The sequence below is a fragment of the Oncorhynchus mykiss genome, chromosome 14, assembly GCF_057628025.1.
Source record: "Oncorhynchus mykiss isolate SJ-2025 chromosome 14, ASM5762802v1, whole genome shotgun sequence".
In the NCBI taxonomy this organism is placed as follows: Eukaryota; Metazoa; Chordata; class Actinopteri; order Salmoniformes; family Salmonidae; genus Oncorhynchus; species Oncorhynchus mykiss.
In genome coordinates this window covers 41,584,402-41,601,901 of record NC_143035.1, presented here as the reverse complement: position 1 = coordinate 41,601,901, position 17,500 = coordinate 41,584,402, and the positions used below count along the sequence as shown (strand labels likewise).

Genomic DNA, 17,500 nt, shown 5'->3' with positions numbered 1-17,500 from the left:
GGAGAGCCATATTAAGTCGTGTCATCTGGAGGAGAGCCATGTTATCTGGAGGAGAGCCATATTAAGTCGTGTCATCTGGAGGAGAGCCATGTTATCTGGAGGAGAGCCATATTAAGTCGTGTCATCTGGAGGAGAGCCATGTTATCTGGAGGAGAGCCATATTAAGTCGTGTCATCTGGAGGAGAGCCATGTTATCTGGAGGAGAGCCATATTAAGTCGTGTCATCTGGAGGAGAGCCATGTTATCTGGAGGAGAGCCATATTAAGTTGTGTCATCTGGAGGAGAGCCATATTAAGTCGTGTCATCTGGAGGAGAGCGATATTAAGTTGTGTCATCTGGAGGAGAGCCATGTTATCTGGAGGAGAGCCATATTAAGTCGTGTCATCTGGAGGAGAGCCATATTAAGTCGTGTCATCTGGAGGAGAGCCATGTCATCTGGAGGAGAGCCATATTAAGTCCTTTCTCTGAACACTCCTCCCCCTCACTCTACAGTGACCTCATCATGAGATGATGTACTACAGATCAGACTAACATCATATATATGACGTTTGGACACTTCCCATATCGCTATTATTATTATTAGCAAAATAACAGACCTGAGACATGACTAAAGAAGATATATTTCTTTATTTTCATTTATTTTGTATTTTTTTTTACAAATAATCAAAAGCTTACTCTGTATAAAGATACACATCTGATCTGTGGTTGATATATAATACTTTGGTTTTGACATACTACTGCCACCCAGTGGTTGGTTGGAGAACTGCAGGTACTGACGGCTCAGTCCAGTATGGGCCGGTGTGGCCATGGAGAGGGGAAGGAGTGACAGCAAGGAAGAGAGGGAAGGAGATGGGATTGAGTATACTACAATATAATCCCAAACCTTGTGGCTAGCAAGACTGGAATCTGAACTATTGGAACCCACTGTAGTCAGTCACAGGTTGGAGGAGGGGCTAACCCACTAGTCAATCACAGGTTGGAGCAGGAGGGGCTAACCCACTAGTCAATCACAGGTTGGAGCAGGAGGGGCTAAACCACTGTAGTCAACCACAGGTTGGAGGAGGAGGGGCTAACCCACTGTAGTCAATCACAGGTTGGAGGAGGGGCTAGCCCACTGTAGTCAATCACAGGTTGGAGGAGGAGGGGCTAACCCACTAGTCAATCACAAGTTGGAGGAGAAGGGGCTAACCCACTAGTCAATCACAGGTTGGAGCAGGAGGGGCTAAACCACTGTAGTCAACCACAGGTTGGAGGAGGAGGGGCTAACCCACTGTAGTCAATCACAGGTTGGAGGAGGAGGGGCTAACCCACTGGTGTCAATCACAGGTTGGAGGAGGAGGGGCTAACCCACTGTAGTCAATCACAGGTTGGAGGAGGAGGGGCTAACCCACTAGTCAATCACAGGTTGGAGCAGGAGGGGCTAACCCACTGTAGTCAATCACAGGTTGGAGTAGGAGGGGCTAACCCACTGTCGTCAATCACAGGTTGGGGGAGGAGGGGTTTACCCACTGTAGCCAATCACAGGTTGGAGCAGGAGGGGCTAACCCACTGTCGTCAATCACAGGTTGGGGGAGGAGGGGCTTACCCACTGTAGCCAATCACAGGTTGGGGGAGGAGGGGCTAACCCACTGTAGTCAATCACAGGTTGGAGCAGGAGGGGCTAACCCACTGTTGTCAATCACAGGTTGGGGGAGGAGGGGCTACCCACTGTAGCCAATCACAGGTTGGAGGAGGGGTTAGCCCACTGTGATAGTGACATTACAGGAGGGGCTAACCCACTGTAGCCAATCACTGGTTGGAGGAGGAAGGGCTACCCACTCTGTGATGATGACATCACAGGTTGGAGGATGCGAGGCAGCGTGTATCATCAGGGGAGGAGAAGAAGTCCAGGACCCTGCCCTCCTCTGACAGCTGACCATACTCGTTGTTGTAAAAGGTCTGTCCAGAGAGCTGGGAGAGGAAGGCTGGTCGGTGTCTGGAACTAACGGAGCTACCGCTGGACTCTACCACCACCAGGCGCTCTGTACTACTGGGGGGAGAGGAGAGGAGGGGAGGGGAGGAGGTGGGAGAGGAGGGGAGGGGAGGAGGTGGAAGAGGAGGGGAGGGGAGGTGGGAAAGGAGGGGAGGTGGGAAAGGAGGGGAGGGGAGGTAGGAGGAGAGAGGGGGGGAGGTGGGAGAAGAGGGAGAGGAGGGGAGGTGGGGAGGGGAGAGAGGAGGGGAGGTGGGGAGGGGAGAGAGGAGGTGAGGTGGGAGAGGAGGGAAGGAGAGGGGAGGGGAGGTGGGAAAAGAGAGGAGGGGGAGGGAAGAGAGGAGGGGAGGTGGGGAGGGGAGGTGGGGAGGGGAGAGAGGAGGGGAGGTGGGGAGGGGAGAGAGGAGGCGAGGTGGGAGAGGAGGGAAGGAGAGGGGAGGGGAGGTAGGAAAGGGGAGGGGAGGTGGGAAAGGAGGGGAGGGGAGGTAGGAGGAGAGAGGGGGGGAGGTGGGAGAAGAGGGAGAGGAGGGGAGGTGGGGAGGGGAGAGAGGAGGGGAGGTGGGGAGGGGAGGGGGTAGGAGAGGAGGGGAGGGGAGGTGGGAAAGGAGGGGGGGAGGTGGGAAAGGAGGGGAGGTGGGAAAGGAGGGGAGGGGAGGTAGGAAAGGAGGGGAGGGGAGGTGGGAAAGGAGGGGAGGTGGGAAAGGAGGGGAGGGGAGGTAGGAGGAGAGAGGGGGGGAGGTGGGAGAAGAGGGAGAGGTGGGGAGGGGAGAGAGGAGGGGAGGTGGGGAGGGGAGAGAGGAGGCGAGGTGGGAGAGGAGGGAAGGAGAGGGGAGGGGAGGTAGGAAAGGAGGGGAGGGGAGGTGGGAAAGGAGGGGAGGGGAGGTAGGAGGAGAGAGGGGGGGAGGTGGGAGAAGAGGGAGAGGAGGGGAGGTGGGGAGGGGAGAGAGGAGGGGAGGTGGGGAGGGGAGAGAGGAGGCGAGGTGGGAGAGGAGGGAAGGAGAGGGGAGGGGAGGTGGGAAAAGAGAGGAGGGGGAGGGAAGAGAGGAGGGGAGGTAGATAAGGAGAGGGGAGTGGAGAGGAGAGGAGACAGCTGTTAGGACAATATGCTGTTGTTATTTTTTGACACCAGTTTTTTTTTAAACATTTTCAAAAAACAGACAACCCACACAGACACCTTGTCATATTAATGATGCTATTGGTTAAGGGCATGACGCTATTGGTTAAGTGCATGATGCTATTGGTTAAGGGCATGACGCTATTGGTTAAGGGCATGATGCTATTGGTTAAGGGCATGATGCTATTGGTTAAGGGCATGATGTTATTGGTTAAGGGCATGATGCTATTGGTTAAGGGCATGATGCTATTGGTTAAGGCCATGATGTTATTGGTTAAGGGCATGACACTATTGGTTAGACTTTATTGGTTAAGGGCATGATGCTATTGGTTAAGGGCATGATGCTATTGGTTAAGGGCATGACGCTATTGGTTAAGGGCATGATGCTATTGGTTAAGGGCATGATGCTATTGGTTAAGGGCATGATGCTATTGGTTAAGGGCATGATGTTATTGGTTAAGGGCATGATGCTATTGGTTAAGGGCATGATGCTATTGGTTAAGGCCATGATGTTATTGGTTAAGGGCATGACACTATTGGTTAGACTTTATTGGTTAAGGGCATGATGCTATTGGTTAAGGGCATGATGCTATTGGTTAAGGGCATGACGCTATTGGTTAAGGGCATGATGCTATTGGTTAGACTTTATTGGTTAAGGGCATGATGGTATTGGTTAAGGGCATGATGCTATTGGTTAGACTTTATTGGTTAAGGGCATGATGTTATTGGTTAAGGGCATGATGCTATTGGTTAAGGACATGATGCTATTGGTTAAGGGCATGATGTTATTGGTTAAGGGCATGATGTTATTGGTTAAGGGCATGATGTTATTGGTTAAGGGCATGATGCTATTGGTTAAGGGCATGATGCGATTGGTTAAGGGCATGATGCTATTGGTTAAGGGCATGATGCTATTGGTTAAGGGCATGATGCTATTGGTTAAGGGCATGATGCTATTGGTTAAGGGCATGATGCTATTGGTTAAGGGCATGATGCTATTGGTTAAGGGCCTGATGCTATTGGTTAAGGGCATGATGCTATTGGTTAAGGGCATGATGCTATTGGTTAAGGGCATGATGCTATTGGTTAAGGGCATGATGCTATTGGTTAAGGGCATGATGCTATTGGTTAAGGGCATGATGCTATTGGTTAAGGGCATGATGCTATTGGTTAAGGGCATGATGCTATTGGTTAAGGGCATGATGCTATTGGTGTGTCAAACATACTTGGCTCCTCTGTGTTTGTGTTGGATCATCTCAAACTCCTCTGACGCCAGAACCATCCCACTGTCTGTCTGGTTGTCCTGGGGAGAGAACACAGCAGTCCATCAGCATCACATTCAATAACGACAAGTCAAGGGCTTAGCATGTTGACCTGTTTAGGCAACTGGAGACCAGTTTAGCATGTTGACTTGTTTAGGCAACTGGAGACCAGTTTAGCATGTTGAGGCTGGAAACTGGAGACCAGTTTAACATGTTGACCTGTTGAGGCTGGAAACTGGAGACCAGTTTAGCATGTTGACCTGTTGAGGAAACTGGAGACCAGTTTAACCTGTTGAGGCTGGAAACTGGAGACCAGTTTAGCATGTTGACCTGTTTAGGAAACTGGAGACCAGTTTAGCATGTTGACCTGTTGAGGAAACTGGAGACCAGTTTAGCATGTTGACCTGTTGAGGCAACTGGAGACCAGTTTAGCATGTTGACCTGTTGAGGAAACTGGAGACCAGTTTAGCATGTTGACCTGTTGAGGAAACTGGAGACCAGTTTAGCATGTTGACCTGTTGAGGCAACTGGAGACCAGTTTAGCATGTTGACCTGTTGAGGAAACTGGAGACCAGTTTAGCATGTTGACCTGTTGAGGCAACTGGAGACCAGTTTAGCATGTTGACCTGTTGAGGAAACTGGAGACCAGTTTAGCATGTTGACCTGTTGAGGAAACTGGAGACCAGTTTAGCATGTTGACCTGTTGAGGCAACTGGAGACCAGTTTAGCATGTTGACCTGTTGAGGAAACTGGAGACCAGTTTAGCATGTTGACCTGTTGAGGCAACTGGAGACCAGTTTAGCATGTTGACCTGTTGAGGCAACTGGAGACCAGTTTAGCATGTTGACCTGTTGAGGAAACTGGAGACCAGTTTAGCATGTTGACTTGTTGAGGCAACTGGAGACCAGTTTAGCATGTTGACCTGTTGAGGAAACTGGAGACCAGTTTAACATGTTGAGGCTGAAAACTGGAGACCAGTTTAGCATGTTGACCTGTTTAGGCAACTGGAGACCAGTTTAACATGTTGAGGCTGGAAACTGGAGACCAGTTAAGCATGTTGACCTGTTGAGGAAACTGGAGACCAGTTTAGCATGTTGACCTGTTGAGGAAACTGGAGACCAGTTTAGCATGTTGACCTGTTGAGGAAACTGGAGACCAGTTTAACATGTTGAGGCTGAAAACTGGAGACCAGTTTAGCATGTTGACCTGTTTAGGCAACTGGAGACCAGTTTAACATGTTGAGGCTGGAAACTGGAGACCAGTTAAGCATGTTGACCTGTTGAGGAAACTGGAGACCAGTTTAGCATGTTGACCTGTTGAGGAAACTGGAGACCAGTTTAGCATGTTGACCTGTTGAGGAAACTGGAGACCAGTTTAGCATGTTGACCTGTTGAGGAAACTGGAGACCAATTTAACATGTTGACCTGTTGAGGAAACTGGAGACCAGTTTAACATGTTGACCTGTTGAGGCTGGAAACTGGAGACTAGCTTAACCTGATAACATGTTTCAAGCAGACAACCATTTCTGGGCACAGTCCACAGTCCACATTTCTGGGTACTGTCCACGGCCCAGTACATCACTGGTGTCAAGCTTCCTGCCATCCAGGACCTATATATTAGGCGGTGTCAAAGGAAGACCCAAAAAACAGATCTTAACTCAGGACAGTCCCTCAGGACAGTCCCTCAGGAGAGTCCCTCAGTAGAGTCCCTCAGGACAGTCCCTCAGAGTCCCTCAGGACAGTCCCTCAGGAGCCCTCAGGACAGTCCCTCAGGAGAGTCCCTCAGTAGAGTCCCTCAGGAGAGTCCCTCAGGACAGCCCCTCAGTAGAGTTCCTCAGGAGAGTCCCTCAGGAGAGTCCCTCAGGACAGCCCCTCAGGACAGTCCCTCAGGAGAGTCCCTCAGGAGAGTCCCTCAGGAGAGCCCCTCAGGACAGTCCCTCAGGACAGTCCCTCAGGAGAGTCCCTCAGGACAGTCCCTCAGGAGAGTCCCTCAGGACAGTCCCTCAGTAGAGTCCCTCAGGACAGTCCCTCAGGACAGCCCCTCAGGAGAGTCCCTCAGGACAGTCCCTCAGGAGAGTCCCTCAGGAGAGTCCCTCAGGACAGTCCCTCAGGACAGCCCCTCAGGACAGTCCCTCAGGACAGTCCCTCAGGAGAGTCCCTCAGGACAGTCGCTCAGGACAGCCCCTCAGGACAGCCCCTCAGGAGAGTCCCTCAGGACAGTCCCTCAGGAGAGTCCCTCAGGACAGCCCCTCAGGACAGCCCCTCAGGACAGTCCCTCAGGACAGTCCCTCAGGAGAGTCCCTCAGGACAGTCCCTCAGGAGAGTCCCTCAGGACAGTCCCTCAGGAGAGTCCCTCAGGACAGCCCCTCAGGACAGTCCCTCAGGAGAGTCCCTCAGGACAGCCCCTCAGGACAGTCCCTCAGGACAGCCCCTCAGGACAGTCCCTCAGGACAGCCCCTCAGGACAGTCCCTCAGGAGAGTCCCTCAGGAGAGTCCCTCAGGAGAGTCCCTCAGGACAGCCCCTCAGGACAGTCCCTCAGGACAGCCCCTCAGGACAGTCCCTCAGGACAGCCCCTCAGGACAGTCCCTCAGGAGAGTCCCTCAGGACAGTCCCTCAGGAGAGTCCCTCAGGAGAGTCCCTCAGGAGAGTCCCTCAGGACAGCCCCTCAGTAGAGATTTGATTAAATGTCACCAACCGTTTGACATTTGGCAGTTTGAATAGAGCAATGGTGAGATACAATGATAGAGGGATAGAGAGATACAATGATAGAGGGATGGAGAGATACAATGATAGAGGGATGGAGAGATAGAGAGATACAATGATAGAGGGATAGAGAGATAGAGAGATACAATGATAGAGGGATGGAGAGATAGAGAGATACAATGATAGAGGGATGGAGAGATACAATGATAGAGGGATGGAGAGATACAATGATAGAGGGATGGAGAGATAGAGAGATACAATGATAGAGGGATAGAGAGATACAATGATAGAGGGATGGAGAGATACAATGATAGAGGGATGGAGAGATACAATGATAGAGGGATGGAGAGATACAATGATAGAGGGATGGTGAGATACAATGATAGAGGGATGGAGAGAGATACAATGATAGAGGGACGGAAAGAGATACAATGATAGAGGGATGGTGAGATACAATGATAGAGGGATGGAGAGATACAATGATAGAGGGATGGAGAGATAGAGAGATACAATGATAGAGGGATGGAGAGATACAATGATAGAGGGATGGAGAGATAGAGAGATACAATGATAGAGGGATAGAGAGATACAATGATAGAGGGATGGAGAGATACAATGATAGAGGGATGGAGAGATAGAGAGATACAATGATGGAGGGATGGAGAGATATTCAATGATAGAGGGATGGAGAGAGTGCAGGAGAGACAGATCTTACTCCGTTGTTGTGGGTTTTATACCAGGCTGTTTCCATTGGTAGCTCCTCAAATGTCTTCACTCTGGGTTGGCATGACGACAGCTTCGACGGCCCCACGAACACACAGCCAGCGAAGGGCACACAGTTATAATACCTGACACACACACACACACACATATCCCCTATGTTATGTATATCTGTTGAGTGAGAACCCCAGAGGACCCCAGGGGACCCCAGGAAGAGTGGTTGTTGAGTGAGAACCCCAGAGGACCCCAGGAAGAGTGGTTGTTGAGTGAGAACCCCAGGGGACACCAGAGGACCACAGGGGACCCCAGGGGACACCAGAGGACCACAGGGGACCACAGGGGACACCAGAGGACCACATGGGACCCCAGAGGACACCAGGGGACCCCAGGGGACACCGGAGGACCACAGGAAGAGTGGTTGTTGAGTGAGAACCCCAGGGGACCCCAGAGGACACCAGATGGGGATGGTACCTGATGGTGTTATAGACAGTAGTATGGTATTATAGTATGGTGTTATAGACAGTATTATGGTACCTGATGGTGTTATAGACAGCAGTATGGTACCTGATGGTGTTATAGACAGTAGTATGGTACCTGATGGCGTTATAGACAGTAGTATGGTACCTGATGGTGTTATAGACAGTAGTATGGTACCTGATGGTGTTATAGACAGTAGTATGGTACCTGATGGTGTTATAGACAGTAGTATGGTACCTGCTGGTGTTATAGACAGTAGTATGGTACCTGCTGGTGTTATAGACAGTAGTATGGTACCTGATGGGTTTTAAATATAGACAGTAGTATGGTATCTGATGGTGTTATAGACAGTAGTATGGTATCTGATGATTGTTATATATAGACAGTAGTATGGTATCTGATGTTGTTATAGACAGTAGTATGGTAGCTGATGGGTGTTAAATATAGACAGTAGTATGGTACCTGATTGTGTTATATATAGACAGTAGTATGGCATCTGATGGTGTTATAGACAGTAGTATGGTACCTGATGGTGTTATATATAGACAGTAGTATGGTATCTGATGGTGTTATAGACAGTAGTATGGTACCTGATGGTGTTATAGACAGTAGTATGGTACCCGATGGTGTTATAGACAGTAGTATGGTACCTGATGGTGTTATAGACAGTAGTATGGTACCTGATGGTGTTATATATAGACAGTAGTATGGTACCTGATGGTGTTATATATAGACAGTAGTATGGTACCTGATGGGTGTTATAGACAGTAGTATGGTACCTGATGGTGTTATAGACAGTAGTATGGTACCTGATGGTGTTATAGACAGTAGTATGGTACCTGATGGTGTTATAGACAGTAGTATGGTATTACAGTATGGTGTTATAGACAGTAGTATGGTACCTGATGGTGTTATATATAGACAGTAGTATGGTACCTGATGGTGTTATATATAGACAGTAGTATGGTACCTGATGGGTGTTATAGACAGTAGTATGGTACCTGATGGTGTTATAGACAGTAGTATGGTACCTGATGGTGTTATAGACAGTAGTATGGTACCTGATGGTGTTATAGACAGTAGTATGGTACCTGATGGTGTTATAGACAGTAGTATGGTATTACAGTATGGTGTTATAGACAGTAGTATGGTACCTGATGGTGTTATAGACAGTAGTATGGTACCTGATGGTGTTATAGACAGTAGTATGGTACCTGATGGTGTTATAGAGAGTAGTATGGTACCTGATGGTGTTATAGACAGTAGTATGGTACCTGATGGTGTTATATATAGACAGTAGTATGGTACCTGATAGGTGTTATAGACAGTAGTATGGTACCTGATGGTGTTATAGACAGTAGTATGGTACCTGATGGTGTTATAGACAGTAGTATGGTACCTGATGGTGTTATAGACAGTAGTATGCTAGCTGATGGGTGTTATATATAGACAGTAGTATGGTACCTGATGGGTGTTATAGACAGTAGTATGGTACCTGATGGTGTTATAGACAGTAGTTTGGTACCTGATGGTGTTATAGACAGTAGTATGGTACCTGCTGGTGTTATAGACAGTAGTATGGTACCTGATGGTGTTATAGACAGTAGTATGGTACCTGATGGTGTTATAGACAGTAGTATGGTACCTGATCGTGTTATAGACAGTAGTATGGTACCTGCTGGTGTTATAGACAGTAGTATGGTACCTGATGGTGTTATAGACAGTAGTATGGTACCTGATGGTGTTATAGAAAGTAGTATGGTACCTGATGGTGCTATAGACAGTAGTATGGTACCTATTCGTGTTATAGACAGCAGTATGGTACCTGATGGTGTAATAGACAGTAGTATGCTAGCTGATGGGTGTTATATATAGACAGTAGTATGGTACCTGATGGTGTTGTAGACAGTAGTATGATACCTGATGGTGTTATAGACAGTAGTATGGTACCTGATGGTGTTATAGACAGTAGTATGGTACCTGATGGTGTTATATATAGACAGTAGTATGGTACCTGATGGGTGTTATAGACAGTAGTATGGTACCTGATGGTGTTATAGACAGTAGTATGGTACCTGGTGGTGTTATAGACAGTAGTATGGTACCTGATGGTGTTATAGACAGTAGTATGGTACCTGATGGTGTTATAGACAGTAGTATGGTACCTGATGGTGTTATAGACAGTAGTATGGTACCTGATGGCGTTATATATAGACAGTAGTATGGTACCTGATGGGTGTTATAGACAGTAGTATGGTACCTGATGGTGTTATAGACAGTAGTATGGTTCCTGATGGTGTTATAGACAGTAGTATGGTACCTGATGGTGTTATAGACAGTAGTATGGTACCTGATGGTGTTATAGACAGTAGTATGGTATCTGATGATGTTATAGACAGGAGTATGGTACCTGATGGTGTTATAGACAGTAGTATGGTACCTGATGACGTTATAGACAGTAGTATGGTACCTGATGGTGTTGTAGACAGTAGTATGATACCTGATGGTGTTGTAGACAGTAGTATGGTACCTGATGGTGTTATAGACAGTAGTATGGTACCTGATGGTGTTATAGACAGTAGTATGGTACCTGATGGTGTTATATATAGACAGTAGTATGGTACCTGATGGGTGTTATAGACAGTAGTATGGTACCTGATGGTGTTATAGACAGTAGTATGGTACCTGATGGTGTTATAGTCAGTAGTATGGTACCTGATGGTGTTATAGACAGTAGTATGGTACCTGATGGTGTTATAGACAGTAGTATGGTACCTGATGGTGTTATAGACAGTAGTATGGTACCTGATGGTGTTATATATAGACAGTAGTATGGTACCTGATGGTGTTATAGACAGTAGTATGGTACCTGATGGTGTTATAGACAGTAGTATGGTACCTGATGGTGTTATAGACAGTAGTATGCTAGCTGATGGGTGTTATATATAGACAGTAGTATGGTACCTGATGGGTGTTATAGACAGTAGTATTGTACCTGATGGTGTTATAGACAGTAGTATGGTACCTGATGGTGTTATAGACAGTAGTATGGTACCTGCTGGTGTTATAGACAGTAGTATGATACCTGATGGTGTTATAGACAGTAGTATGGTACCTGATCGTGTTATAGACAGTAGTATGGTACCTGATCGTGTTATAGACAGTAGTATGCTAGCTGATGGGTGTTATATATAGACAGTAGTATGGTACCTGATGGTGTTGTAGACAGTAGTATGATACCTGATGGTGTTATAGACAGTAGTATGGTACCTGATGGTGTTATATATAGACAGTAGTATGGTACCTGATGGTGTTATATATAGACAGTAGTATGGTACCTGATGGGTGTTATAGACAGTAGTATGGTACTTGATGGTGTTATAGACAGTAGTATGGTACCTGATGGTGTTATAGACCGTAGTATGGTACCTGATGGTGTTATAGACAGTAGTATGGTACCTGATGGTGTTATAGACAGTAGTATGGTATTACAGTATGGTGTTATAGACAGTAGTATGGTACCTGATGGTGTTATAGACAGTAGTATGGTACCTGATGGTGTTATAGACAGTAGTATGGTACCTGATGGTGTTATAGAGAGTAGTATGGTACCTGATGGTGTTATAGACAGTAGTATGGTACCTGATGGTGTTATATATAGACAGTAGTATGGTACCTGATGGGTGTTATAGACAGTAGTATGGTACCTGATGGTGTTATAGACAGTAGTATGGTACCTGATGGTGTTATAGACAGTAGTATGGTACCTGATGGTGTTATAGACAGTAGTATGCTAGCTGATGGGTGTTATATATAGACAGTAGTATGGTACCTGATGGGTGTTATAGACAGTAGTATGGTACCTGATGGTGTTATAGACAGTAGTATGGTACCTGATGGTGTTATAGACAGTAGTATGGTACCTGCTGGTGTTATAGACAGTAGTATGGTACCTGATGGTGTAATAGACAGTAGTATGCTAGCTGATGGGTGTTATATATAGACAGTAGTATGGTACCTGATGGTGTTGTAGACAGTAGTATGATACCTGATGGTGTTATAGACAGTAGTATGGTACCTGGTGGTGTTATAGACAGTAGTATGGTACCTGATGGTGTTATATATAGACAGTAGTATGGTACCTGATGGGTGTTATAGACAGTAGTATGGTACCTGATGGTGTTATAGACAGTAGTATGGTACCTGATGGTGTTATAGACAGTAGTATGGTACCTGATGGTGTTATAGACAGTAGTATGGTACCTGATGGTGTTATAGACAGTAGTATGGTACCTGATGGCGTTATAGATAGACAGTAGTATGGTACCTGATGGTGTTATAGACAGTAGTATGGTTCCTGATGGTGTTATAGACAGTAGTATGGTACCTGATGGTGTTATAGACAGTAGTATGGTACCTGATGGTGTTATAGACAGTAGTATGGTATCTGATGATGTTATAGACAGGAGTATGGTACCTGATGGTGTTATAGACAGTAGTATGGTACCTGATGGCGTTATAGACAGTAGTATGGTACCTGATGGTGTTGTAGACAGTAGTATGATACCTGATGGTGTTGTAGACAGTAGTATGGTACCTGATGGTGTTATAGACAGTAGTATGGTACCTGATGGTGTTATAGACAGTAGTATGGTACCTGATGGTGTTATATATAGACATTAGTATGGTACCTGATGGGTGTTATAGACAGTAGTATGGTACCTGATGGTGTTATAGACAGTAGTATGGTACCTGATGGTGTTATAGTCAGTAGTATGGTACCTGATGGTGTTATAGACAGTAGTATGATACCTGATGGTGTTATAGACAGTAGTATGGTACCTGATGGTGTTATAGACAGTAGTATGGTACCTGATGGTGTTATATATAGACAGTAGTATGGTACCTGATGGTGTTATAGACAGTAGTATGGTACCTGATGGTGTTATAGACAGTAGTATGGTACCTGATGGTGTTATAGACAGTAGTATGCTAGCTGATGGGTGTTATATATAGACAGTAGTATGGTACCTGATGGGTGTTATAGACAGTAGTATGGTACCTGATGGTGTTATAGACAGTAGTATGGTACCTGATGGTGTTATAGACAGTAGTATGGTACCTGCTGGTGTTATAGACAGTAGTATGGTACCTGATGGTGTTATAGACAGTAGTATGGTACCTGATGGTGTTATAGACAGTAATATGGTACCTGATCGTGTTATAGACAGTAGTATGGTACCTGATGGTGTTATAGAAAGTAGTATGGTACCTGATGGTGCTATAGACAGTAGTATGGTACCTATTCGTGTTATAGACAGTAGTATGGTACCTGATGGTGTAATAGACAGTAGTATGCTAGCTGATGGGTGTTATATATAGACAGTAGTATGGTACCTGATGGTGTTGTAGACAGTAGTATGATACCTGATGGTGTTATAGACAGTAGTATGGTACCTGATGGTGTTATAGACAGTAGTATGGTACCTGATGGTGTTATATATAGACAGTAGTATGGTACCTGATGGGTGTTATAGACAGTAGTATGGTACCTGATGGTGTTATAGACAGTAGTATGGTACCTGATGGTGTTATAGACAGTAGTATGGTACCTGATGGTGTTATAGACAGTAGTATGGTACATGATGGTGTTATAGACAGTAGTATGGTACCTGATGGTGTTATAGACAGTAGTATGGTACCTGATGGCGTTATATATAGACAGTAGTATGGTACCTGATGGGTGTTATAGACAGTAGTATGGTACCTGATGGTGTTATAGACAGTAGTATGGTTCCTGATGGTGTTATAGACAGTAGTATGGTACCTGATGGTGTTATAGACAGTAGTATGGTACCTGATGGTGTTATAGACAGTAGTATGGTATCTGATGATGTTATAGACAGGAGTATGGTACCTGATGGTGTTATAGACAGTAGTACGGTAACTGATGGCGTTATAGACAGTAGTATGGTACCTGATGGTGTTGTAGACAGTAGTATGATACCTGATGGTGTTGTAGACAGTACTATGGTACCTGATGGTGTTATAGACAGTAGTATGGTACCTGATGGTGTTATAGACAGTAGTATGGTACCTGATGGTGTTATATATAGACAGTAGTATGGTACCTGATGGGTGTTATAGACAGTAGTATGGTACCTGATGGTGTTATAGACAGTAGTATGGTACCTGATGGTGTTATAGTCAGTAGTATGGTACCTGATGGTGTTATAGACAGTAGTATGGTACCTGATGGTGTTATAGACAGTAGTATGGTACCTGATGGTGTAATAGACAGTAGTATGCTAGCTGATGGGTGTTATATATAGACAGTAGTATGGTACCTGATGGTGTTGTAGACAGTAGTATGATACCTGATGGTGTTATAGACAGTAGTATGGTACCTGATGGTGTTATAGACAGTAGTATGGTACCTGATGGTGTTATATATAGACAGTAGTATGGTACCTGATGGGTGTTATAGACAGTAGTATGGTACCTGATGGTGTTATAGACAGTAGTATGGTACCTGATGGTGTTATAGACAGTAGTATGGTACCTGATGGTGTTATGGACAGTAGTATGGTACCTGATGGTGTTATAGACAGTAGTATGGTACCTGATGGTGTTATAGACAGTAGTATGGTACCCGATGGTGTTATAGACAGTAGTATGGTACCTGATGGTGTTATAGACAGTAGTATGGTACCTGATGGTGTTATAGACAGTAGTATGGTACCTGATCGTGTTATAGACAGTAGTATGGTACCTGCTGGTGTTATACACAGTAGTATGGTACCTGATGGTGTTATAGACAGTAGTATGGTACCTGATGGTGTTATAGACAGTAGTATGGTACCTGATGGTGTTATAGACAGTAGTATGGTATTACAGTATGGTGTTATAGACAGTAGTATGGTACCTGATGGTGTTATAGACAGTAGTATGGTACCTGATGGTGTTATAGACAGTAGTATGGTACCTGATGGTGTTATAGACAGTAGTATGGTACCTGATGATGTTATTGACAGTAGTATGGTACCTGATGGGTGTTATAGACAGTAGTATGGTACCTGATGGTGTTATAGACAGTAGTATGGTACCTGATGGTGTTATAGACAGTAGTATGGTACCTGATCGTGTTATAGACAGTAGTATGGTACCTGCTGGTGTTATAGACAGTAGTATGGTACCTGATGGTGTTATAGACAGTAGTATGGTACCTGATGGTGTTATAGAAAGTAGTATGGTACCTGATGGTGCTATAGACAGTAGTATGGTACCTATTCGTGTTATAGACAGTAGTATGGTACCTGATGGTGTAATAGACAGTAGTATGCTAGCTGATGGGTGTTATATATAGACAGTAGTATGGTACCTGATGGTGTTGTAGACAGTAGTATGATACCTGATGGTGTTATAGACAGTAGTATGGTACCTGATGGTGTTATAGACAGTAGTATGGTACCTGATGGTGTTATATATAGACAGTAGTATGGTACCTGATGGGTGTTATAGACAGTAGTATGGTACCTGATGGTGTTATAGACAGTAGTATGGTACCTGATGGTGTTATAGACAGTAGTATGGTACCTGATGGTGTTATAGACAGTAGTATGGTACCTGATGGTGTTATAGACAGTAGTATGGTACCTGATGGTGTTATAGACAGTAGTATGGTACCTGATGGCGTTATATATAGACAGTAGTATGGTACCTGATGGGTGTTATAGACAGTAGTATGGTACCTGATGGTGTTATAGACAGTAGTATGGTTCCTGATGGTGTTATAGACAGTAGTATGGTACCTGATGGTGTGATAGACAGTAGTATGGTACCTGATGGTGTTATAGACAGTATTATGGTACCTGATGGTGTTATAGACAGTAGTATGGCACCTGATGGGTGTTATAGACAGTAGTATGGTACCTGATGGTGTTATAGACAGTAGCATGGTACCTGATGGTGTTATAGACAGTATTATGGTACCTGATGGTGTTATAGACAGTAGTATGGTACCTGATGGTGTTATAGACAGTAGTATGATACCTGATGGTGTTATAGACAGTAGTATGGTACCTGATGGTGTTATAGACAGTAGTATGGTACCTGATGGTGTTATAGACAGTAGTATGGTACCTGATGGTGTTATAGACAGTAGTATGGTACCTGCTGGTGTTATAGACAGTAGTATGGTACCTGATGGGTATGCTGTGACAGGCCAGTCTCATCTCCTCCTGTGAAGCGGGTCGTGAAGAGGCGTGAGAGAAGCTGTCTTCCTCCGAGCTCTGGGACGGATTCAGGGGGATGTAGTCCTTACCATCCTACAGAATATAATATCAGTCCTTACCATCCTACAGAATATAATATCAGTCCTTACCATCCTACAGAATATAATATCAGTCAGTCCTTACCATCCTACAGAATATAATACTAGTCCTTATCATCCTACAGAATATAATATCAGTCCTTATCATCCTACAGAATATAATATCAGTCAGTCTTTACCATCCTACAGAATATAATATCAGCCCTTATCATCCTACAGAATATAATATCAGTCAGTCCTTATCATCCTACAGAATATAATATCAGTCAGTCCTTATCATCCTACAGAATATAATACTAGTCCTTATCATCCTACAGAATATAATATCAGTCCTTATCATCCTACAGAATATAGTATCAGTCCTTATCATCCTACAGAATATAATATCAGTCAGTCCTTACCATCCTACAGAATATAATATCAGTCCTTATCATCCTACAGAATATAATATCAGTCCTTATCGTCCTACAGAATATAGTATCAGTCCTTATCATCCTACAGAATATAATATCAGTTCTTATCATCCTACAGAATATAATATCAGTCAGTCCTTACCATCCTACAGAATATAATATCAGTCCTTATCATCCTACAGAATATAATATCAGTCCTTATCATCCTACAGAATATAATATCAGTCCTTATCATCCTACAGAATATAATATCCGTCCTTATCATCTTACAGAATATAATATCCGTCCTTATCATCCTACAGAATATAATATCAGTCTTTATCGTCCTACAGAATATAATATCAGTCCTTATCATCCTACAGAATATAATATCAGTCCTTATCGTCCTACAGAATATAATATCAGTCCTTATCATCCTACAGAATATAATATCAGTCCTTATCATCCTACAGAATATAATATCAGTCCTTATCATCCTACAGAATATAATATCAGTCTTTATCGTCCTAC

At 44.7% G+C, this 17,500-nt stretch overlaps 1 protein-coding gene across 2 annotated transcripts in view; it reads right to left on the bottom strand.

Moving 5' to 3' along the window:
* Nucleotides 1-608: 608 nt before the first annotated feature.
* Nucleotides 609-17,500, bottom strand: part of LOC110487799 (vascular endothelial growth factor receptor 3) — a 220,239-nt gene continuing 203,347 nt past the window's right edge. Inside the window, exons 27-30 of one of the 2 annotated variants that reach the window (XM_090198927.1) lie at nt 16,448-16,572; nt 7,764-7,896; nt 4,310-4,386; nt 609-2,029 (exon numbers count right to left, since the gene is read on the bottom strand). In XM_090198927.1, the coding sequence (XP_090055053.1) occupies nt 1,834-2,029; nt 4,310-4,386; nt 7,764-7,896; nt 16,448-16,572 (531 nt within the window). In that variant the 3' untranslated portion in view covers nt 609-1,833. The remainder of the gene's footprint in view (nt 2,030-4,309; nt 4,387-7,763; nt 7,897-16,447; nt 16,573-17,500) is intronic. The other variant, XM_090198929.1, reaches the window with a different exon arrangement.